Consider the following 25,209-nt stretch of genomic DNA (forward strand, 5'->3'; position numbering starts at 1 on the left):
CATTCTACCAGCTGAGGAACTTTGAGACTGTCACTTTCCCAGAGTCACACACTTAGTAAGTATCTGCACCTGGATCTGACCTCAGATTTTCCTGATTCGGGCCCAATGTACTCATCCAGTGAGAGATAAGAAGAGTAAGGCCTAAATGTCTGTCATTATTGCTCTGCTCAGCTCTGCAGGGAAGAGATGTATAGTAAGATCTTGTCCCTACAATCAAATAACTGGCAAAATGCCTTGGGAGAAGAGATTTATACACACAGAAAATCAGATAATGATACAAGATGATGGGCTGTCTCCTGGAATCCATGAGGGGAGATCTGTTATCTCACTGGCTCCAGATTCCCTCCAGACTCTCACCTAGACAACCCTTCGCCATGTCCTCCACAAAGGCTCTGCCCAATGCCCTTAGGCCCTCTAGTTCAGAAATTCTTGGATTTTTTTTCCCCTGTATCATGGACCCTCTTTGGCAATATCTGGTGAAGCCTTTGGATCCCTTCTCAGGAAAATGTTTCAAAATGCAAGAAATTCAATACAGAGGATAACAAAGGAGATAAATTCTATTGAAATACAGTTTTCAAAATATGAAAGTCCCCAGACTCTCAGGTTAAGAACGTTTACTCAAGAAGTCACTAGAACAAACACAGATTCATAAAGGAAGGTCCAAGAGTCTTTCACTCCCTTCACATTGAACAGAAAAGGGAAGAAAAAGATTAAAAACCCAAGACCTGGTTGGGGCTTTATGAGAGAGCAAACGTGGAGGCCTTTCTCTTTTGGGCTTTAACTGGACACTGAGGGGAAAGAATCTCAAATTCCCCAATAGCAACTGAGTTTAAAAAAGGGGATGGGGAGGAGTGATGACCGGTGCAGACTTTCTGATGCCTTTAAAACTCATCAGAGAAAGTCTCCTTTTCTTCAGGTTTAACCAGATCCTCCATAGGACTTTTCTTACACATCATGAATCTCCCTGAAGCAAATTCTCTAGGATCTTCCATGGGAAAAGATTGCATCAGCCAATGAAGCTGAAAGACCTGCCCCTGTACCAGACTCCCATTATACTTTACCTTATGGGGTATTCTCACCCAAAATTCATCCCCAAGTTCCAAGCTACTGATGATGAATATTTAGTCTGGTCTCCAAGAAGCAGAATCCATCTTTCATATGTCTCTCAAAACCTTTCTATCGTGGGAGAATCTTCCAGATTTCACATTCTGCTTATGTAGTTTTTAAGAACCCGCAATAAAGTTTCACAGTATGTCCAATGTTTTACAATGACTTACCACTTAGTACTGTATGAAATAAATCTTCAGCACCATTCTCAGTGTTGCTGAGGAAGATTTCAAAGAAAGAGCCTAGATAGCTTCATTGAGCTGGAGATCCATTGCTTAGTTCGTGTCTTTTTCCATTGAATCACAGACTCAGAATTTTGAGGTGGAAGAGGTCTCAGAATCCACCATTTCTCTAATGGAATTCCTCAGCCTGGGACCAGGCTGTGTGTGTGCCCACTGCTTAAACACCTGGGCTGGCTTATAGTAAACATTTAATAAATAAGGATCAACAAGAGAACATTGTACACAGCAACAAGATTATACATCAGTTCCAATGGAGGTAGCTCTTTTCAACAGCAAGGTGAGTCAAACCAGTTCCAATGGTCTTGTGCTGAAGAAAGGCATCTACATCTGGAGAGAGGACTGTGGGAACTGAGTGTGGATCACAACATAGTGTTTTCACCTTTTTATTGTTTGCTTGTATTTTGTTTTCTTTCTTATTTTTTTCCTTTTTGATCTGATTTTTCTTATGAAGAAAGATAATTGTGGAACTATATATATAGAATTGCATGTTTAACATATATTGGATTACTTGTCATCTAGGGGAGGGCATGAAAGGAAGGGAGGGAACAGTTTTGGAACGCAAGATTTTGCAAGAGTGAATGTTGAAAACTATCTATGCATGTGTTTTGAAAACAGAAAGCTTTATAAAAATAAATAAATAAATATTAGGTTGACGGACTGACAAAATTTCCCACAAAAAGTCATCCAATGCTTTGCATGCAGTCTTCTAAATTAGTCAGTTCTTTCTAGGGCAGCCCATTCTGTTTGGGAATCATCCTTATTAGAAGGGACAGATAGAATGTAGACTTGGAAACAGTAAGTCTCATCTTCATGAGTTTCAATCTGTCCTAGACACTTACTATTCTTGTAACTAACTTTAGGCAAGTCACTTAACCTTGTTTGTTCAGTTTTCTCAAATGATTTACAGAAGAAAATAACAAACCTCTAGTATCTTTAACAAGAAAGCCCCAGATGGGGTCACAGATACTTGGACATGACTGAATATTTGAAGAATCTCGCTAGGAAGTTTTTCATTTTATTGATCATAAATTGTCTTCCTATTTAGTTACAAAGCAGCAAATAAAACATGCTTCTCATTTAACTTTTCAATTTTGGAAAATAGTTATTTTTATTTGTGAAAACATGTCAATTATATTAATATATAATCTATTGTGATTATTCTTCTAAATAAATTAGTAAATACATATGTCAAAAATTGACCCATTTCAATTTTATGTTAATATAATATATAATATATCGTGATTATTCTTCTAAATAAATTAGTAAATACATATGTCAAAAACTGACCCATTTCAATTACTGATATGATAATAGTAGATATAGCCCACATAAACAAAACCTCTTTGGGATCCTCAAGGATTTTTAGGCTTGTAAAAGAGTCTTAAAACTAAATGTTTGCAAATGACTGGTCTAGGGAACCTAGAGTGTTCTGAGCTTCTGAGAGGTTAAGTAACTTTCTTAGGATCACACAGTATGTGTGAGAGGAAGTTTTGAGACCCATCCTTCTCATGGCAGGAGATACCTTTCTTCACCACTAGATAAGATTGGAAAATATGAACCACAATGAGTTTTTCTCCCCAGATCCTCAGGAATAATTGGATATCAGGTATATCATTACTAGGCCTGGAGTTAATGAAAAATGTCTAAGCTATGGCAACCATTTCTTCAAATATGCATTTTAGTTTTTTTGTTCTCTTTTCACATCAAGTCAAGCAACTAGTAAGTGTTGAATCTAAAAGTGGCTTTGGGGTTCTCCATGGCCTTTTAGTTGAATTATTCAAGAGCAGTGATGGAATATTTGGAACTATAGTTATCCATGAGCCCCCAACTGTGAACAAATATGATTCACACTCAGGGAATCTTTAGATTCTAACTTATACTTTGAGTGGTAAAGCCTTGTGTTAAGCTGTTAATTTTTTTTTTTTTAAAGGCTAATGCTTAATTCAAGGTTCACAGGATCTTAGATCCTGCACTTTCTGGTACATTTTGTACAGCAGAGCTGCATATCAGTGCAATCCCCTAAACTAATATTTTGAAACTCCAACCAAGGTCAGGTTGTCTGGGCCTTGAGTTAGTTGAACATGTACTGTTAACCCGTGGCATTTCTTTTTTCCATGTGGGTGGAATGGCTAATGGGGAGGTTTTTCTTGTTATTATTGTTTAACAGACACAGGAACTTACCTTGGGGGGAACCCTCTCCTACAATTTGTTGTTTAGACAGATCTCTAGAAAACCAAATAGGGTAAGTGACTCATATGGGTCACATAGAAGTGGGACTTAAATTTAGCTTTCTTGGTTTTCAGAATCGTTATCCTGTACTGCCTCTCTTTCTCTTGGATTTGCCATAATCACCCAGCACTACCATTACTTCTGGGAAAGGATATATAGATGAACTCTTCTATGTCCCCTTCTATCCTTGTGAACTTTCCAGAAAACACCCTTCCCTAGTTACTGCTTTCCTATATATGGTTCCCCAACCTTGCTTCCCATTGGAATGTAAACTTCTTGAGAGCACTGAGTCCCTTTTATATTTGTATTCCCAGCACTTAACACAATGTTGGGCACTTAGTAAGTATTTAATAAATGCTTTTCATTCATTCATCCCCAAACTGTTTCAAGTATTTTTCTAAATGAGCTTCATATTATATTGGATTTTCATTATTATAAGAATTCCATGATCCTTCTGTCCATGTTCATATTCCCCCTAATGAGAGAGGGAAAGCTGAGATAAGAGACAGATTTATGGACCATTCCTCGCTCCCAATCCCACATAATTTTCCTTTTTTCTTTGATAATTTCTGATTCTTGATTTCTTTCTCTTTACAAGAAATGGGGATGGGGGAGAGAGAGAGACTTATAAAGATGAAGAAGAATGGCAGTGAGAAGGAGAGGAGGAAAGTCACAACTCTATTTAGCACCTGCTATTACGTGGAATGATTCTTCCTTCCCCTTCTGCACTGTCAGAGAGAGGCAACACCTGTACCAAACATCACATTCCATGGCATCCAATCATCACACGATGAGCAAGCCAATAGATGACCTTCATCTCTAACTGCTTACTCAAACATCAAAGCTTCTGGCTTCGTATAGCCTCACCTCCAGGAAGATCTGCCCCAAAATCTGCTAGCATCCCCACTTTTCCAGCTAAGGAAGTATGTTTTAGCCACTTAAAATAATTATAACAACAATTCAAGGGACAAGATTCATTATTCTGGTTTCTTCCCCTTTCAAAATCTCTCTGCTATGAGATCATGGCTAGGGAAGAGAAACCTGGCACACCCAGAGTGTGAGAACTGATAAATTGATAGCTAAACCTTTGGCTGTTTCGGCCTCTCCAAAGTACATATCGATGAAGGAATGTGGCTCCTAATTTTGTTTCTTATAGTTGAAAGGACATCCCCAGCTATCACCAAAACACAAACCTGGAATCTGTGACCTTCATAATTTCATATTTCAATATATTTGTTTTCCTTTGCGATCCTATGCATTTTGTTTTATGCATTTAAGAATCCCACACCCAGAGTAAATTCTTTGAGAAGAAAGTAGGGAGTATTGAAAGAAGTACTGTCCCTCAGTGGGTCTTTCCAGGTTGGGCAGATAGAATGGTTCCCAGAGAGCCCGGTGCCCTGCAAGCAGGAAGCAGGAGGAAGGTTCTAGCCCAGCTAGACTACAGACTTGGTGAGTGCATAACAGCCTAGGGGTTTGCAACCTTGGATGTTGCTTTCTCTAGCACTTCACTAGACAAAAACTGAACATTTTAACAGAATAGCAGAAGAGTGGGACCTAAGGAGCTATCACTTTTATTCCCTCAAATGCTGTACTGACCCCACCACTAATTTCTTCTGTCTTATACATCTCTTCTAGTCCTAGGACAAAAAATATTTCTGCTATTTGAGGCTGATGAATGTCCAAATTTCCTTTCTGTAGATCACTTAATTTCTGTCTTTGTTTAATGAAGGACGTCATTGTATCATAAATTTAAGCTGAAAGTATCCTTAGCATTCATCTGGTCCAATACTCCCATGTTATAGATGAAAGTAAGATCCAGTCAGGTTCCATAAGCAGCCTGAAGTCACACATGAAGTAAGAGGAGTTAGAATTTGAACTCTGGCCCTCCCACTGAGGCAGCCAGGCAGCACAGTGAATAAGAGCATTGGATCTGCAGTCAGAAAGACTCAACTCTGTGAATTCAGATCCAGCCACTTACTAGTTGTGTGATCCTGGTGATGAGGTCTAGAATTGGGGTACCTAAATGAAATTGAGGTCTAGTGGCAGGTTCTGGGTACAGGGAGTCAAATAGAGCTCCCCTGCAATCCCTTTGGATTCGGAGCAAGGATACAGAATTAAATGAGGTCTAGTGGAGGCGCAAGTGTCCCCTGTAAAGGAATTTACAGACCCGAAAACCTAGATTGATAAAAAAAGGTTTATTATGGGGTTTGGAAATAAGGTTAAAAGGTGAAGGTAGAGATAAGAGGGCATCGGAAACAGTGTTTGAGTGGGCAGGGATCCTTGGCATGCCAGGCATAAGGCTGCCATGTTTGGAACCTCTGCAAAGAGAGGACTCCAGCTTGGCTCTTTTTTCAGCTAAAGGGGCCATAGGTGGAGTCCCAAGTTGGCTACTCGCACCCTTCCAGGGCTACAACTTGCTAGGTGGGGGATGGAAAACTGAGGAGATCATTAGAATGGGGGCTGGGACAGCCCAAGCTGGCTAGGATAGGATGGGGGCAGGGACATATCTCCTATTGGAATTCAAAGGGGTGCTTTTGACAGGATTTGTGAATCAAAGGTCCTAGCTTCTTGAATTGATAATGCTTCGGCTAGGAAGGGCTGGGAATCAGAAAGGAATAAATCCATCTGAAAGGATTAGTTTCTTAAAGGGACCACAACCATTGGGCAAGTCACTTAACCCCTGTTTTATCTCAGTTTCCTCCTCTGTAAAAATGAACTGCAGAAGGAAATGGCAAACTAGTCCAGTGTCTTTGCTAAGAAACTCTCCAATGAGGTGACAAAGGGTTAGACCCGGCTGAAATAACCACCACCACCTCCAGTCCCAGACAAGGCCCTCTTGCCAGGGCACCTCCGGCCTCTGTAAATTGGATAACTTCTGGAATCTTTCAATTGTTCATTCGCCAATTATCTGGCTGAGTTCCTACTATTCTCCACGCATTGCTGTAAGCCCGGTGGAGAATAAAAACTATATAAGGCCTGGTATCTGTCCTTGAAGAATTTATAATCCAGCAGAGGATCTGATGTGTAAAACAGTGATATAGTGGAATAGGAAAGGGATAGGTTGTGGGTGGAAACACTGGATCTCTCATAGAATATTGAGTTTGATTCAACTAGAAGACTAGAAGTCCCTTATCTGTGAATCCAGACGGCGTTGCTTCCCCAGGGCCCGGTTCGGTTGGACCGAGGTATAAAAGTCCCTCGAGGGCAGGCCGAGGACTCAATAAAACTTGTTCACGGAATACGGGACTTTCCTTTTCTGACATTAAGCCAGTAACAGCCGAGTCCCCATTTCCCCCCTGGGCTGAGTAAGCGCCTCATAAATAGATTGCTCGATGCATTACCGCGTCCAATTCGGAAATCGGGGGACTTTGGGAAATTGTGCCAACTTTTACACACTCTCTCACAAACTCCAAAACGCTCAGAAGTCCCAGCGGAGCGCTGAGGCAGGAGTTTCTTCCTCGGGCGGCTCTCCATCCCGGAGGGATTGGCGGGATAGGTCGGGATAGTCCGACCCCAGGCTGGCGGGGGCTCCGTCCCAGGGCACGAGCTGGCCAGAAGGCCCCTCCCCTCGCGGAATCTCCGGCCCCTGGCCCCGCCCCTCGCCATCCTCTGATTTAGCAGCTCCCCCGCGGAGGCGGCAGGTGCTCGCCGGAGGCCGCGGCGCGCACAGGTGCTTGCCGGAGGCCGCGGCGCGCACAGGTGCTTCCCAGGATGCGGGCGTCCGGCCCCGGGCCCTCCTCCTCGCTGCTCGCCCTCGCCTCCTTGCTTCTCAGCTGGCCCAGCCAGGCCTCGGCAGCCAAGGAGCTCCAGTTCGCCTTGTTAGTGAGTAGACTCTCCTCCCCGCCGCCCGGTCCGGCACCTTTGTCCCGGCGGGAGGGGGGCAGGTGGGGCGCGGAGTCGGGCTTCGGGTCTGGGGGACTGGCCCCGGACGCCCCGCTGCCCACGCTGCGCTCCCCGCCTCCGCTGAATAAGCGAGTTCCGCAAGTTTTTCTACCTGAAGGCCGAAACAAGTCCCGACACACCCGCGAACGGCAGGGCTTCTCGCCCTCCTCCCCCAGTCCTGCCGCCGTTTGTTCCCCCTCTCCCCATCTAAGCCAGGGGCCTCTGGGGGCTCACCTGTGACTTCGGGGATTGGATCCCAGGCAGCCCTGGGGGAGGCGGGAAACCCTGACTTCTGCGGGGCCGAGCCACCAACCCCAGCTGCTGAATGAGGGGGGGTCAGGTAGCGAGGGCGTCCATAAACCTGAGACTCGTTTGGGATTCCCCGTGGAGCCTGGAAAGTGAAATTCCCCGGTTCTAGGATGTCATTCGGAACTTTGGGCTCCTTTTCCTTGGGAATGATCCACTTTTCCTTCCTGTCGCCTGGGAAAATATAAGGAAAATGATTCAGGAAATGAAAAGGGATAGGAAGTATCTCATCAGTGGTCCTCCAACTTTTTAGTAGGGGGCCAGTTCACTGTCCCTCAGACTGTTGGAGGACCGGACTACAGTAAAAACAAAGCACACTCTCTGTCTCCTCTCCTCAGCCATTTGCCATAACCTGGTGGCCACATAAACGTCCCCAGCCTGAGGCATCTGGCCCACGGGCCGAAGTTTGAGAATGGAGAGGGGGCGGCCAGGTGGCACAGTGGATAGAGCACCCGCCCTGAAGTCAGGAGGACCTGAGTTCAAATCTTACCTGAGACACTTTACACTTCCTGCTTGTGTGATCCTGGGGAAGTCTCTTAATCCCCAATTGCCTCAGCAAAAAAAAGAAAAAAGAAAGAAAGAAAATGGAGAAGCGAAAAGCTGAGGATTGGGGTCAGGGGAAATCTTTCTTTACATATGGATCTTAATATAATCTCTTCTTTTCTTCCTCTCTTCCCCTTCTTCTTAACCACGTTTTTCCTCTCCACTTTTTTCTTTTCTTTTCTTCATTTCTATCTTCTCTTCTCTTCTCTTGTTGGGCTCTTCCTCTATCACGATTTAGTGGCATATTTTGGTACAAGGACCATTTATGTAAATTTTGCTGCCTTCACTAGGTCATGAGTAACAATATAGATAGAGCCAAAGTTCAAGTATCCAAACATGATTTATACTGAAAAGCCACTGACAGGCTTCCATTCTATAAAACTCTGCCCCCACTCCCTTTTATAGGGTATGATGTAGGCAAGTTGGACTTTTTATTTAAAGCTTTTGAGATTTTTAATTACAGTGCATCCTAAGGCCGTCATTGGTAGGACACCGTTTACATATGCTTTGTTAGATTTCTCGGTAATCATATCAAATGCAGGGAATCTGCTACTGAGAGTTACATACAGTCAGCTCTCAGTTAACTACATGTTAACTCAGTTAATTTCAGTTAGTGAATTATTTGTGGAAAAATTTTTATCCTAGACTAGTTTCCCCCTTATTTTTAATTTCGATTAAGGTCCTTTTCCTCCACTGATCCATGTGAATATATGTTCAAGAAATGTAAAATAATGTAAATGTTACACAAATATTCAAATGGTTCACTGATCTCTAGATGCATAGTCCCTCCATGATAATGATATCCTGCATAATTTTGAGCTATTGCCTCACATAAGTTTGCCACGGGAAGCCCATGCAATATGCTGGAGGAAAGGAAGCAACTCTTGTGAGTTGCCCTGATCTGGTATTGTTGGAGCACAAAGACTCTCCATCCATCAGGTTTTTCTCACATTTGCCACATAATCAATCTCTCTTCTTTTTACAATATTCTAAAATGATATTTCATTTTGTTATTCCTTTTCTTCTTAAAAATTCCTTTTCTTTAATGTGTAGCAACCTGCTTCTGCCCACGCCATGCTACTCTTTTGCCTTTCGGGTAATTTTCAATTGGGATAAATATCTATGCAAAATCATTGGGTGAGGGGACAGTAATTTCTCTTTTTAATTTTTGACTATGTTAACAAAGAGATGTTTTTGTTTGTATGTGACATGTTGCTGATTATAAATCCATTACACTCAGAAACACTCATCTAAAAGTGTTTCACTTGAATGAGATCCATAATTACTTAAGAGAGCTTGATAGGAGACAAGAACAACCAAGTAAAAAAATATGTTGTACTGTGATACACAACTAGATGGATGGACAGCCTATGTTACTCATCCATATGGATAGATACTTTTGTGCATCTCTTTGTATCTATGTATCTTAGATGCTGAGAAAAGAGAATGACCTGGGTCTAGAATTGAATAGGAAGAGAATGTCCTGGTTTGCTTTTGGGAAATTGCAGAGTTCTCATGATGACGCCACTTTGGTCCCTGAAACAAAGGCCCACCTTTTCAATACCAGTTTCTTTCCATGTTGTTGAAAGACACTACAGCCTCCAAAGAACAGAAATGGAAGTGAGCTAAGAAAAATAGGCTTATATCACTTCTCTGGAGGTTCCTACTCTTGGTAGGAAGAACAGAGAAGCTTTTCCAAACCTGACTTTATATTGTGACCATAGTTTTAATATTCTCTTTAAAATATTTTCCTTCCCCGCACTAAGGGGGGAGCCAAATAGCCAATCATGCAATTAGCAAGCATTTATTAGTTGCCTACTATATGCCATTTTCCATGCTAGATGCTAGGATACTAAGACAAAAGTGAAATTGCCCTTGTCCTTAAGGAGTTTACTTTCTTCAGAGATCTTGGGTAGATGCAAAGTATTCCATATTATCCCATTGTGGTTCTAAGACAACAAATCAAGCTGATAGGTTAAGATGTGTATTTCAGATATGTTAGACCAGATAACTTCTAAGTTTCCTTATAACTCTTAAGTATAATTTATTCAGTTCTTCAACCTTTCAAATTTCAAAATTTCCTGTGACCATAATACCTATAGATTGAAAAAAACCTGCAACACTTCTTGAGCAGGTTTAGTCTATTTACATAAAGTAGTTGAACAAACCCCAATGATTCCAGGCAAGAAGCAAGTTCCAAAGATAATAGATAACCCAGCATTGTCCCCCTGTTTTTAGGAAAACAAAAACCAAAAACAGCAAAGTTTCTCCGTTGGTCCCTAAGAATAGCCTAGTCTTGCTCTGGGCTCTGACAAGAACCCAAGATTGCTTCCAAGATGGCCTGCCATATTAATTGGAACAAATACTGAATTATTATCTGCTTTCAGAGAAAATCTTGTTACCAATTATTATTGGTTTCTTTGATTAAAAAAAAAAAAACAACAACAACCTGAATTCCACAGGTTAAATTTAATTAAATTAATTAAATTGCACAGGTGCAATTTAAAGGGATGTAAAAAGAAAGCAAAGGATTATTTGTTAAGAATCAATGTTCATGTGATTTTAGGCTAATCAAGCAATTCTTGCATACCACCACCTGATTGATCCAGGCTCTTCTATCTAGTCCAATGGTACCTGAAGTGTTTATATAAAGCACACACATTTGAAATTTTAGGCAAAGTTTATTGCAAGAATTCACAGGCAGAGACAACTGTCCCCGACTCTTGGGATATCATTCCTGCAGTAGAGAACAGTAACTTACATTCTGTGGGACTAAGATACTTCATTCAGGGAGACATTTATTTAAAAAAAAAAAAAAACTCAATATGGACAATATTTTACTTAGTCTGGGATTTCATGTATTATAATCAAACCTTAAAGAACTACATGAATGCTAGTTATAAGACAACACTGCATATGGCACTGGACTTGAAATTATCAAGACTAAGTTCAAATATTGCCTCAGACACTTTCTAGCTCTGTGATCTTGGGCAAATCACTTAATCTTTGTGCCTCAGTTTCCTTATCTGGAAAACAGAACAAATAAGAATACAACCCAAGGTTGCTGTAAGGATCAAGTGAGAGGACATCCGAACAATGCTCTACAAACCTTTAAAGCGTAATATAAATACTAATTATCATTACATTTGTAAAATAGCAAATCAAAATTTAACTTCATCATTATCCATTTCAGCCACGCTCAGCTCTGTTTGGGGCAGAAGACAAAGTATAACTGATTTCTGCCTTCACAGAATGACATCTCCTACCCAGATGAGGTTTGGCAAGTCCTGGAGCCCTCGGCTCCATCTTTCACATGTGCAGGGTGGACAGTGGTGCCCCTGAGGACTCTCAGCTGCCAGCCTATGATCTTCTAATTCCATGTAATAATAATAGCTAATAATCACAGAAACCAACATTTAAGTGGCATTATATGTCAGGTACTGTGGTAAATGCTTTGTTTTGGGTGTGCCTGTTATTGTCTTTGCTGAAATATATTTATATATATACATAGAGAATATAAATATATTTATATTGATATAGATTTTGTATATATATATATATATATATGTAGAGAGAGAGAGAGAGAAAAAAAATATAAACAGTATTGTTTATACATAGGATATTTAACTTCTTATGGCCTCTTTTTTTCCTCAATTTTAGTGAAATTGCCTACCTTACTCTGAGTCTGATTTCTTCTGCATCCAGTCCAATATATTTAGGCTCCAGGCCCTTGAGATGGAGTACCATCTGTGTGGCTATTTCCCTTCTAGTCTAGCTACAGGACAGAAGAAGCTGTTTTGCTATTCAGATTAATTCAGCAAGGCTCTGCCATGTACCTATGGAAATGGCAAATTTGAACTCAGGTCTTCCTGCCTTCAGGCCTAATGCTTTATCCACTGCACCACTTTGCTGTCTCAGACACTTATGAGGGGACCCGGATAAATCATTTAATGCCTGTTTGGTTCAGTTTGCTTATCTGTAAAATGGGATGATAATAGCATCCATCTTTCAGGGTTGCCATGAGGATCAAATTAGATAATTGTGAAATTCTAAGCCGTGCCTGGCACATAGGAAGCCCTATATAAATGTTAGTTATTACTGCAGTTTCTACTATCAGGCACTATGCCAGATGCTAGAACATAAAAATGAAAAAGAATCATTTCTTTTTCTGGAAACAGAATGTTCAATACGCAGGAAATAATTTGGAGGGTGGGGGAGAAAGCAATAGCAGCTTAGATGTTGATGCTCTTCCCTCCAAACAAAACTAACATGCTAGAAGTTCTGTTTCTGAAGGTTTGTATTCGCGTTTTATTTGAGGTTAGTTTAATGTCAGTGTCCTTTCCGGAAAGTCCAGGGTATCGCAAGTTTTATGGATCTACACAAACACCAAACAAGGAAGTCAATAATAATAATAAGGTAGTTTGACTGGAATGGGAGTACAGAACCCTACTCACTAGTTCAAAATGAAAAACAGGTTTGAGGGAAGATGAAGAAAGTTTAAAAAAATCTGCATATAAATAAGGATAAAAATAGCCATTTATGAATTGAGAGAATGAGATAGAAAGGAAAGATCTTGCCCAGAGAAAGTTGGCCCAGTTCAGAATGGTGTTGACTTAAGAACTTCTTAGGATCTGCATAAGAGAAGCCTGAAGTGTCATTAATGACAACTGGCTCTGAAACTGGGCTTTGAAGAGTGGGGAAAATAGGCCTTGTGACTCCTCCGGTTCTGCACAAATGGAATCTCAATCTCACCCTTTCATTTAGTTGTACAACTGATGAAAAAATACTGATTTTGGACTTGGGGGGAAATCATACTTCTTTGAAATGCTACTTTTTCTACTTATTACCTGGGTGATCTTTGGTAAGTCACTTCACCTCTGGGTCTCAGTTTCCTTTATCTGTAAAACAAGAAATTGGACTATATAGCCTCTGAGTCTTCTTCCAACTCTGTAGCTATAATCCTACAATTTTACAAAGCCACTGGTTCCCAGTTTATGAGGCTGGCTTAGTTTGTATTCATTAAGTACTTTATAACAATGGCACAGTATGTTCAAGAGCTGCCCTTAAAAATCCTTCTAGCTCACCAAATTATGGGGTAGATCATTAAATATGCCCACTGTTACATCTGTATAGAGCCTTATATTTGTATATTGCTTTATAATTTATTTCTGGATAATGTCTTATTGTTCACAGAGTTTAGCACAGCGCCTGGTACATAATTGGGGCTTAAATATTTATTGGGGCAGCTAGGTAGAGCAATGAATAGAACACTGGGCTTGGCATCAGAAGACTCGTCTTCCTAAACGCAAATCCAGCCCCAGATACTTACACACAGCTGTGTGATCCTGGACAAACCACTCCAACTCTTTTGCTAAGAAAACCCCCAAAATGGGACTATGGAAAGTTAGACATAACTGAAACAACTGAACAAATGTTATATTGATTAGACAAAGCACTCAGCATACGTTATCTCGCTGGATCCTGTGCAATAACCTGGAAAACAGGTGGGCAAGCTATTACTATCCCCACTTTAGAGGTAAGGAAGTAGAGGCTCCACAAGTAAGGTTTCTGATTCTCAAGCTAATACTCTTTTTTTTTCCCCTGAGGTAGTTGGAATTAAGTGACTTGCCCAGGTTCACACAGGTAGGACATACTAAGTTTCTGAGGCCAGATTTGATCTCACCCTGACTTTAGGGCTGGCACTCTAATTACTCTGCCACCTGGCTGCCCCTCCCCACCCCCAGCTAATACTCTTTTTTTTTTTTTTTTTTTTTTTTTACCTTTCTTATGACCGGGGAGAAGTGGATTCTCCAGAATACCATGGCAGGAATTTAGCCCCACTTAGCTACCTAGCTCTTTTTGTCCCAGGGACTTCTGCATATTATAAAATCAGGTCTTTTGCTTATGTACTCATTTTCATCTGGGAACTAGCTCCTTTTCTAAAGAGTTTGAGTTTTTTCCTAGTGCAGAAAAGAGGCAAGTGTCTCCATTGGATCTTGCCCAACTGGACTGATAGAACTCTAAAAGTGATAGTTTAGCCTACAGGAGTGGGGGGGGGGGCAGCTGGGTGGTGCAGTGGATAGAGCACCAGCCCTGAATTCAGGAGGACCCGAGTTCAAATGTGATCTCAGACACTTAACATTTCCTGGCTGTGTGACCCTGGGCAAGTCACTTAACCTCAGCCTCAGGAAAAAAATATATAAAAAAACAGACTTTCTAAACGATTAAGAAATAATATGAGCTATTTTATTTTTATGTATATCTTAAAAATAAGTTTTAATGATGCTTTTGGCTTTTAGGTCAGTAATTTCTGGAAATATCTCTCCTCTCCTGACCCTCCCCTTTGGAATGGTATCCTGCCTTTTTGACAAAGAAAAACAATCAGAAATATCTGATAAAAGTGATAATGTCTGATAATCTATACATCTTGCTGTAACAGTCTCCCACTCTTCTGCCATGAAGTTAGAGATAAATTTCATTATCCATTCTCTGGAATTATTACTGGATTTTTTAAAATATTGTAGCCATTATAATATTCTTCTGGTTGCACCTACTTCATTCTGTATCTGTTCATACAATTTCCCCATATTTCTCTGGATTCCTCAGTCATATTTTCTTACTGCATAGTAATATTATGTTTTGCTACTATACAACAGCTAAAGTAGACTGTTTTATTAAAGTTTCTTTCTTCCAACTTCTTTTCTCCTACATAGCAACCTCCTTTTTTATTACTAGAATTGTAATAATGTCAGTGAATCAAATTGTTGGATCCAGGAAAATAAGTAAGAAATGCCCTGGGGATTAAAGGAGACATTTGACCAAGTTGTAAACTAACTAGTAATATGGCAGAATCTGCCCTATGCCTCGATCATTCATAACAGTATTTGGGGAAGGACATATGTTCACTCACCTAAGTCAGTAGGGGATCATTTAATGCCCTGTAGTCATCATTCACTACACCCCCTTGGTAATCTCGAAAGGTTCATTCCAGCTCAGTGATTTCTGTCTAATTGCATTATCTACTGAGATGTAAATTTTGCATAATGCTTGGAAAATAAACAGACAGGAGTTTTATTTTACAAAGGAGAAACTAGCACAGATATCCTAGGCCTCTTCCGCTGCCCTTGTCACTTTCTCAAGCAGCCATGGGAACATAGATTCCAGTTGACAAATAATGAAAATTGTAATCACTTTAGTGACATTTATGAACTAGATCAAGGCACTTCACTTTTCTCAGCCTTGGTTCCTAATCTCTGAAACAAGGAGGCTGAAGGAGATTTCCTCCCAGGTGCTAAATCTAGGATTCTCTGAGGTACAATGGTTAGAGGGCAGGTTATAAAGTCCGTATGTTTTGGGTTCAGGTCCCGTCACTGATGCATACTAGCTGTGATCCTGGCTAAATTGCTTGAAACTTAGAACCCCAGGTCACTCTTTCCTTGGTCCACATGAAGGAAGAGTGTTTCTACACCAACAATTACTTAAGTTGACAAAAAAAAATTCTATATCACCCTGTAGTGATTTTTTATTAATAACTTTCCTCATTACAAGCCTAGGAGATAAATGATATAAAGATCTCCATTTTACTGCTATCCTATGATCCAGAGAAAGGATAAGCCTGGTCAAAGGCTCTAATGGAGCCCAAAAAATCTGTCTATTTTGCCATTTAGCATTGTTATCAAGGATGCTGTTGCCTCCAGAGATGTCCTGTTTATCAAATTGGCAGGTTGCACAAAGCTGAGAGGGCTTTTCAGAATGCACTGGGTGACAGAATCAGGAAAGATCTGGAAGGATTAGGCTAAATGTAATCAGAAGAAATTTAACAGGAACAAATTTAAACTTCTACACTTAGGCTTCATTAATGAACTGTAAAAGTACTGGAGAAGCTTGGCTAAAATAATAATTAATAATTAGCATTAATCTGGCACTTTAAGGTTTACAAAATGCTTTACTTGTAATACTTCATTTGATCTTCACAACCATCATGTAAGCTAAGTGAGTTTATTTAAACAATTTTATTGATATCTTTTTAAAAACACCATCAGAATTTCTTCTAGTATTCTCTTCCTCTTCCCTCCTAGAGAATCATCCATATAACAAATAATATTGATAAAAGACAGAGAGAGAGAAAAGGAAGAGAAGGGAGGAAGGAAGAATAGGAAAAAATTGACAAACATTGAATTATTTTGTAGATGTAGCCACAGGCAGACACAGCTAGTAAGTATCTGGGATAGGAGTGGGGCTTAGGTCTTTCTGACCAAAGTGCCTGAGAAAGAAAATAGTTCATGAGAAAAGATCTGAGTAAGTAGTCAGAAAGTTCTATATAAGCTAATCATGTTAAAAACCAGTCGAAATAAGGTCATGCGCAGTCAGTCTGTATTAATATTAATGCAGTTTACTCTGCAAAAGCATGGTACCATGGAGAGCAGAACTGTGGCTTCCTAGAAGGGAAAGCAGCATGATGGAGCCCCAGTCTGCTTACCACTATCCAGAGTACTTTGGGAAGACAAACCTGGAGGCCACTTTTGAGCAAGATCCCAAGGAGATGCCATTTTTAGAGGGAGGCAACAAGATTATGGAGTAACTTAGAAATGATCCCAGAAGAGGGTCAGCTGCAGGATACTTAGCCCTAGAGAAGCAAAATTGTAAAGAAGGAGCATAAATATCTGAAGAATTATTAAATGGGAGAAGTATTTGATCTGTTTTATTGACTGCATAAAAAAGAATACCCAGGAGTGGAGCAGTAGTAAGATAGTTTTACGCTCTCTACAAAAACAAACTTCCTAGCAATTTGTTGTTGTATTAGAAGTCATCCAGTCCTTTCGGTCATATCCAACTCTTTGACCCCATTTGGAGTTTTCTTGGCAAATACTGAAACGGTTTGCTATTTCCTTACCAGTTTATTTGATAGGTGAGGAAACTGAGGTAAACAGGCCTGAGTGATTGGCCCAGGTCACAGAGCTAGGAAGGATCTGAGGCCCAATTTGAATTCAGGAAGATGTCTTCCTAATTTCAGACTGGGCACTCTATCCACTGCTCTACATAGCTGCCTGATCTAGGAACTAGAGATGCCCCCAAATCAAGTCAGCACTTATTTATTAAGCAGCTACTATGTGCCAGGCACTCTTTAAGAACTGAGGATATAAAAGGCAAAAACTGCCCCTGATCTCAAGGAATTGACATTCTATTAAATGTGACAATATGTCAACAAGTATCCAAACAAGGAATAATTTGTAGCTTAGAGAAGACACTGGCTTTATTAAGGGGCACTGGGAAAGTCTTCTTGCAGAAGGTCAGATTTTAGAAAAAAAAGCCAAGCAGTAGAGATGAGGATAAAGACAATGCCAGGCATAAAATAAAAAGCAAAATGGATTACCTAAAGAGATTCTGAGCACCCCTTCACAGAATAGGAACTCAATGAAGATTGACAAGGTTTTGTGTAAGGAATTCCTAAGCAGGAATTAGTTGGACTAGATGGCCCCTTATGTCTTCTCCAGCTTTTAAAATTTATTTGTTTTATTTATTAATTTTAATATTTATTATTAATTTTCTTTAATATTTCTTTCATTTATTTATTGAATTTATTAATTCTATGAGCTGACTTCTAGGGAATGACCTAGTACTTAAACACAACAAACACTCAGATGCTTGGTGACTGACTAATTAATGAACTTGCCCATTGTCATGTAGCTAGTGAAGGATTAAGCTGGCCTCAGATCCCAATCCCCAGTACTCTGATTCAGAGTCTGGTTACGTCACGCTCTCTCCCTCAGCCGTCCTCCTGTCATTTTGCATGAGTTCATAAGTATAGGTGTTTGACACACTTGTCAAATGGGGCTTATTCACACACGTAATTGAAACTGCAGTTGCAGAAAACAGTCTGCCTTGATAATGTACTAGATATCTGGCTTTTTCTTCTCAGTTAAGTTTCCTTTCACCAGTGTAGACTTCAGCTAATTGTCCCTTAATGCCATCTACTGCTTAAGCATATATCCTTCCTCACTTCTAATCATATTAAGTCTTACACATCATTTGTGTAGTATACTATGGAATCATAAAGGCACGGGACTATGCATAAAGCCTGAAATATTCCCCACAAACATCAGTCTCTCCCCTGACAATGTTAGCCGGGAGCAACAATTCACTCTGACTTTTAGTGGTTTGTAGGTTCTTCAATCACAGCTAAATTTATGTCCGTAGTCTTAAAGAGATTAATACAACTTCCCAAAGTATCTGACTTACTTGCAGAATAGTAATAATTTTCATTTAGGTCTTTAAAATGCTTTCCTCAAAATAGATACTATAGAATAAATATTATAAGGACTTACTCCCATTTTATAGATGGGAAAACTGAGGCTCAGAGCTATTCATCCACTTGCCTCAGTCACAGAGTTAGTAATTGTCAGAGTTACCATTGTGCCAGACTGCCTCTCAGTGTAACTAGTACATGGAAGGAACCTGACACAATATATTCTCATGGTTACAAGTGTCTGTCTCTTACAGGATAGCATCAGAGAGAGCTGAGGCCGTTGGGGAAGAAGAGAACAAGGGAGATGAACTAACTCCATTTTGTGTTCTTTTTTCCCAGGGTTTACAAAAGCCCTAAATAAGTTTCTAAGTTAACAAACCTAAACGGTGACCTCTGACACATAACGGCAATAAGACCCCAGGCAAGCTACTTAATTTTTCTGGGTCTCAGTTTTCCCCTTTGTAAACTGAGGGAATTGGACAGGAAGATATTTAAAGTCCAACTTTCAGTCTCTGATGCTCTGGCTGTAACCTTCACTCCTTATCGGGGTTTATCTTGGTGAGACCCTTCAAAGTGATGGAGAATTAGGGAGCTGAATGAGCTCCACCTCTCTCTGATGGAGAGACCCCAACACTCCTGCTTTACTTTATGGGCCCAAATGACACAAGCCCAATTCCTCTTCCACACAAGGGCCTTTTGAAGAGCTGGTGTCACGTCATGATGACCTCAGTATTCTCTCGTTTAAATGCTTCCAGTTCCTTTGACACTCCAGGATTCTGGGGCCTCTCAGCACCTTGTTTCCCTCCTCTGAACAAGGTCCAGCTTTTCAGTGTCCTTATAAAAGGGACACTCAGAATTGAACACAATATTCCAGCTGTGACCTGACCAGGCTCAAGTGCTGAATAATGGGTCTTTACTAATGTAAGAGTGAATGTGAGAGTCAGGGGTGAAGGAGGGAATCCAAAGCTGGGCTTGAAGTCAGAAAGATATCAAATCTTATGTTCTGGAGCCACCATTTAACCTGTCTATATCTTAACTACTGTTTATAAAACTCTATAAACTGAAGGGATTGAGCTCACTATTCTCTACCATCCCTTCTAGACCCAGATCTATTATCCTATGATAATGCAACGGAGGACATCATGGATAATGTGGAATGGTACACATAGGAATGGCGTAGGGGTCAAGAAGACTTGATTTCATATCCCGTCTCTGCTACATCCTAGCTGAGTGACCACAGACCATCACTTATCCTGCAAGATGGGTGACCTTGTGGAGAGACAGTCACTTATCCTGCAGCATGGGTTGTTAAGGGGCAGGTCAATTCTCCGAGAGCCTCCACAGCTGTGGATCATAGCATCTGAAGGAGTTGCAAAGCAGCCTTTGCTGACACAGGTGTTGCTTGTGGACTTGGAATAGATAAATTGGAGGCAGAGGGAGGAGGAGAGAGGTCAGAGGCAATGGACTTTCGAGGTCAGAGAACAGCAACTGCCTCTCAGTCTCCTTGTATCACAAGAGGAGATCCATTCTGAGTTGGATCTGTAGCAACCACTATCAAGTGGCTCCCGTGTATTCCAACAGCTCCCAATAGTACAACAATGGGTGACCCTGTCCACAGACAATCACTTAACGTGCAGGATGGGTGACTTTGTCCATATACAATCACTTATTCTGTCCAGGTGACTTTGCACTCTTTGTAGACCAGTAGAGCTGGTTTACATTGATGAAGGGAGTTTCCACTATAGAGTTTATCTCACCAAATATCAAATGAAATCACAGATCCAGACTCCCTGCTACCACCTAACCTCCCAATCCACCCCCCAAAAATGCTTATATCAGCTTTTTCAGTGTATGTCACACTGGGTGACATACAAAGCTTGTCGTTCACTGGTTTTCAGGCCAACTGAGAACAGACCTATTGCTCTGGACAGAGTATCAGGGCCAAGAGGCAAAAGGATTTGAATTCTGTTCTGGCCAGACATTTATTGGCCATATGACCCTGAGCAAATCACTTAACCTATTTGCTTCAGTTCTTCCTGCATAAAATGGGGACATGCTGAAGAAGGAAATGGCAAACTACTACAGTGTCTTTGCCAAGAAAATGCCATGGACAGAAATGCCAGGGACAATGTCCACAGAGTCATGACTGATGATTGAACAGCAACCGAATCTTTTTCTTTCCTTTCAAGGCACTGTGCACTTAAACAGAGGATGTGGCTTCTTCATTGTTTTCTAATTATAAAGATTTTGGCAGGGAGATGTCACTGAAACAGGGGACGTTCCAGTAAAGCCTGGTTTTGGCAGACAAGAACCAACTTGTTATTGTGACTTCTGCCAACCTTAGCTGATTGGTAGGGACTAACTTGCTCTTTGTGATTTTATGGAGGGGCAGTGGGGAAGACCTTCATTGTTAAGCAGCAAATCCTACATGATGCAATAGGAAACATTTAGAGGATTAATCAGATTTCAAGCAGGATCCTCTGAGATGTGGATAAAACCTTTTTTTTCTTTGATAATGTCTTTTCTTTTTTAATGAAAGCTTTTTATTTGCAAAACATGCATGGGTAATTTTTCAACACTGACCTTTGCAAAATCTTGTGTTTTAAATTGTCCCTTCCTTATCTCCATCCCCTCCCCTAGATGGCCAGTAGTCCAATACATGTTAAATCCAATATATATATATAAATATTTATACAATTATCGTGCTACACAAGACAAATCAGATCAAGAAGGTAAAAAAACTGAGAAAGAAAACAAAAAGCAAGCAAACAACCACAGAAAGAGTGGGAATGCTATGTTGTGATCCATACTCAGTTCCCACAGCCCTCTCGGCTCTCTCCATCACAGGATTATTAGAACTGATCTGAATCATCTCATTGTTAGAGCCATGTTATGGATAAAAACTTACCGGCACATCATCCATTCTTAACAGGGTACGCAAAGCACTATACAAATGTAAACTACTCTTTTCATTATATAAAGAATTTTGGCATTATGAATTTGTCTGAGGCTCTGTCTCTGGAAGAAACCAACTATTCAGCTACTAAGCCTAAGACGACAAGGTATATGGCAATGCATCCTAAAAGATAGTGAACCAATGAACAGATAATACAAGTTAGCAAATATGAAAATATGACATTTCATTCTCAATGGCTCTCTGAGATGGGTGTCTATACAAAACAAACCCAGAATGTAAATGATATATAAAATTCAATGTTATTCAAATCAGTATTAAATGTATTCTAGGTAAATCAACAATTTCTCATAATTTTAGGTTTCAACAAAGTGATTAAAAAAAATCTCTTAAATTATTCATTAATGACGAGTCTTTCTAGGAAAGCCATAGTCCTTCATTAGTGCTACAGGTCTGAAGAAGACCTGATCCCTGAAGGTTCTATACTTTTAGGGATCAGCATCAGAGGTCCTTGTTCATTTCTGAGACCATGGATATTTGTTGAATGAATGACTAAACATCAAAAAGAAGGAATGGATGAACCCACACTCTCTCCTCCTCAAAGCTAGGAGGTAGCAGAGAGAGGATATGAAACCAAGTTTTCCTGACTCCAGGATCATCCTTTTATGTTCCTTTGTTTACACTCAAAAGAGAAAAATGTGTCTTTAGCTGAGCCAATGGCATGTTCCACAGAGGCTCACAAGAGCAATGTTGATTGCTCCACAGTGGTAGTTCTCCATTTTCTAAGGAGACAGGGCAAAGGGAGATCCATTTCTGAACCAGAGCTGACCTAAAGCTTTAGGGTTGCCTGGGAAACTGAAAAATTAAGTGATTTGATGAGATTTTGATCAGAGGCAAGTCTTGATTCCTGGTCTTCCTATCTCTACCCCCAATTTCTTTTCCATCTATGCTATGCTAAATGTGTGGGTTTTTTGGGTTTTTTTTTTAATTTCTTGTGATAAAACCTTAGAGCACTCCAGGAAACGAGGGAGAATCCATGCTACACATGCAGGATAACATGTGGCAGATTTTGGAGAGCAAGGAAATTGAAATGAGTTATTTGCTTTGAAATCAAATCAAGTCACATCTAGCATTGATTAAGCATTTACTCTGCTTATATGCAAATACTATGCTTATAAGCACATTTGTGACTGTGTATGACTACACAGTTCCTGAGCTAAGAAAGATAAAAGGGAACAGGGATATAAAGATTAGGGCTTGGGTCAGGACCAATGAGCAAAGGTAACAGAGGCAGGTAGCTTCTTGACTGGAAGAAAAACTTGCTAAAAGTTGGAGCTGTCCAAAAGGTGAGTGGGCTGCCCCAAGAGAGAATGCTTCTTCCTTACCAGAGACCTCCAGGCAGAGGGGATTGTTGAATGTTCTGAGAGTCTGTGATTAGAAACTTCAGTTCTAGTGATCCATCCATTAATTGTGTTATCTAACCCTGTTTTCTGTTACCTGAAGAACTGCCAAGAGGATGAGAGAGAAGCTGAATTTACAGTGAAACATATCAAGACAGGTAAATGAGAAGCACCAAAAATAAACATTTATTTCCCACTTGTTTTTCCAGTTATTTCGGCATGGAGACCGGAGTCCCATTGAAACCTTTCCCAATGATCCTTATCAGGAATCTGCTTGGCCTCAGGGATTTGGACAACTGAGTCAGGTTGGTTAGCTTTTCAGATAAGTATGATGAATGAAGTATAAGAGGAAATGTTCAATAATTGTTCTAATCTCCTTTTTTTCCCTGATGGGTATATTAAAATAGGAAGATTGTACATCAGCAATATAAGTCAGTTATTAAGGTTTGAAAAATAAAAAGATGTACAAAACAACAGAATAATCCATACCCAATTATCAGATTCAAAAGAATTTAATACTATTCTTCTAATTTATGAAATGAGACAATTGGGTTGGAAATACATGATTTAAGACTTTAATATTCTAAAGTGCAAAGAACACTGGCTGTGAAACAAACCAAAGGACACGATTTCAGAGGCTGATTCTACTGCTTATTATCTGTGTGGCTTAGGCAAGTCATTTATCTCAGTTTCCTTATCTGTCAAATGGGGGAATTGGGCTCAAAGGCCTGAGATCCTTGTCAGCCCTACATCTATGCTCTTAGGAATTGTTTACCTTTTCTAAGCCTCAGTTTCCTTATTTGTAAAATCTCTAAGGTGGTTCATTCTCCTGTCCTGCAGCATTTCTTTCTTTTCATTTGAATCAGTTTAGAAAAACCTTATCTCTACTCCCAGTGCCTGTGCCTCCCCAGAGACGCCATGTTTCTGACCCTCCTGGTTAGACCTTCCCCAGAGGATTCTTTAGGGTGTTTGAGCTCAGAAGCATCTCCTGCGAGTGACTCTGACGTGGTCTAGGGTTCTCAAGGTCACTTCCCAGCCATGGACCGTGAGTCTTATTTGAAATCTTCAAAAGAGAACGGGTTGCCTGACAGGTTCTGCAGCTTAAGATAAAAAAGCAAGACGATCCAAAGCCACAGACTCGGAGGGGCGTAACAACAGCAAATATTTTTCTGTCTTACTTCAAAGATTCCTTGCTCCTTAAAAACACATGCATGAGTAGTTGGTGGGCCAATAGGATGACCTCCGTTTTACAGATGAGGAAGCAGATTCCGAGAGTTTAGGTGACTCGACTGCAGCCGTGGATCACATGTTAAGTAACTCCCACAGCCCAGACCTCCTAATCCCACATCCAGCCCCCTCTCCACTACTGTCAGAAAGCGTCTGAGAGCCCCAGCTTTCCCAAGGCACGAGCTGGTCCTGCCTATACAGAAACTAACTCCCAGGTCGGGAGCCCTTTAATTTCCAATTTCTCAGGTTGGGCAGGTGGCAGGTGAGGGTGGGCGTGGAATGAGTAACAATATGCAGGACAATATCCCTTCTGCTTTGGGCTTGTGCTGGATGACTACCAGGATCACCTGATCCTCTGAACAGTTCTTCTCTGCTTTAAAATCCATTTGCAATGCTTTATTTACATATCATCCAGCTTCCTCTTGCATCATTCGGCTCCAAGGAAAGGTGCAGATGAAACAAATTCTGCCTGAATGCCTGTCCTGTAGCTCCTCTAGCTACCAATGAAGGCCCGGGAGGCTTTATGCTTCTGTGCCATCCTGGTTCCTCTCTTAGGTAATCCAGCTCTTGTCCTTTCAGTGCCATCCCCTGGAGCAGGCCATCATTATCTCAAGCCGCGGCTATTGCAGCAGCCTGCAGGTTGATCTCTCTGCCTCCAGTCTCATTCCAACCCATCTTGGTTTAGCCACCAAAGAGATTTTCCTAAAGCTCAAGTCTGACCGTGTCACCTTCACCCTCTATTGCCTGCAGAAATCCTCTGTTCGGCATGGAAAGCCTTTCAGTTTCTAGTCTCCTTCTTTCCAATCTTCTTACACCTTCCTCCCCTCTACTTTAATCCTCCAGGAATGACCCATATGCTATTCCTTGAGCAGAGGGTCCATCTCATGGCTCCATGTGTGTTCAGTGTCTGCTTTTCTCACCCAAATGCATTTTTCCCCATCACTCCTACCTCCAAGTTTCCCTGGCTGCCTTCAAGACTCAGCTTAATTGCCTCCTTCTCAAGGAAGCCTTTCCCAGTAAATCCTATTGTTGTATCTTCCCTCTGAGAATCCCTCTCGTTTATACTGCCTATATAATGAATAATCAATTTTTTCCACGTTGTCTCCCCCATTA

At 40.7% G+C, this 25,209-nt stretch overlaps 1 protein-coding gene across 1 annotated transcript in view; it reads left to right on the top strand.

Moving 5' to 3' along the window:
• Positions 1–7,254: 7,254 nt before the first annotated feature.
• ACP3 (acid phosphatase 3) overlaps positions 7,255–25,209 on the top strand; it is a 43,197-nt gene continuing 25,242 nt past the window's right edge. Inside the window, exons 1-2 of the mRNA XM_074269529.1 lie at positions 7,255–7,400; positions 23,079–23,174. Coding sequence (XP_074125630.1) covers positions 7,290–7,400; positions 23,079–23,174 — 207 coding nt within the window. The 5' untranslated portion in view covers positions 7,255–7,289. The remainder of the gene's footprint in view (positions 7,401–23,078; positions 23,175–25,209) is intronic.

The sequence above is a fragment of the Sminthopsis crassicaudata genome, chromosome 5 (assembly GCF_048593235.1).
Source record: "Sminthopsis crassicaudata isolate SCR6 chromosome 5, ASM4859323v1, whole genome shotgun sequence".
NCBI classification, from domain to species: Eukaryota; Metazoa; Chordata; class Mammalia; order Dasyuromorphia; family Dasyuridae; genus Sminthopsis; species Sminthopsis crassicaudata.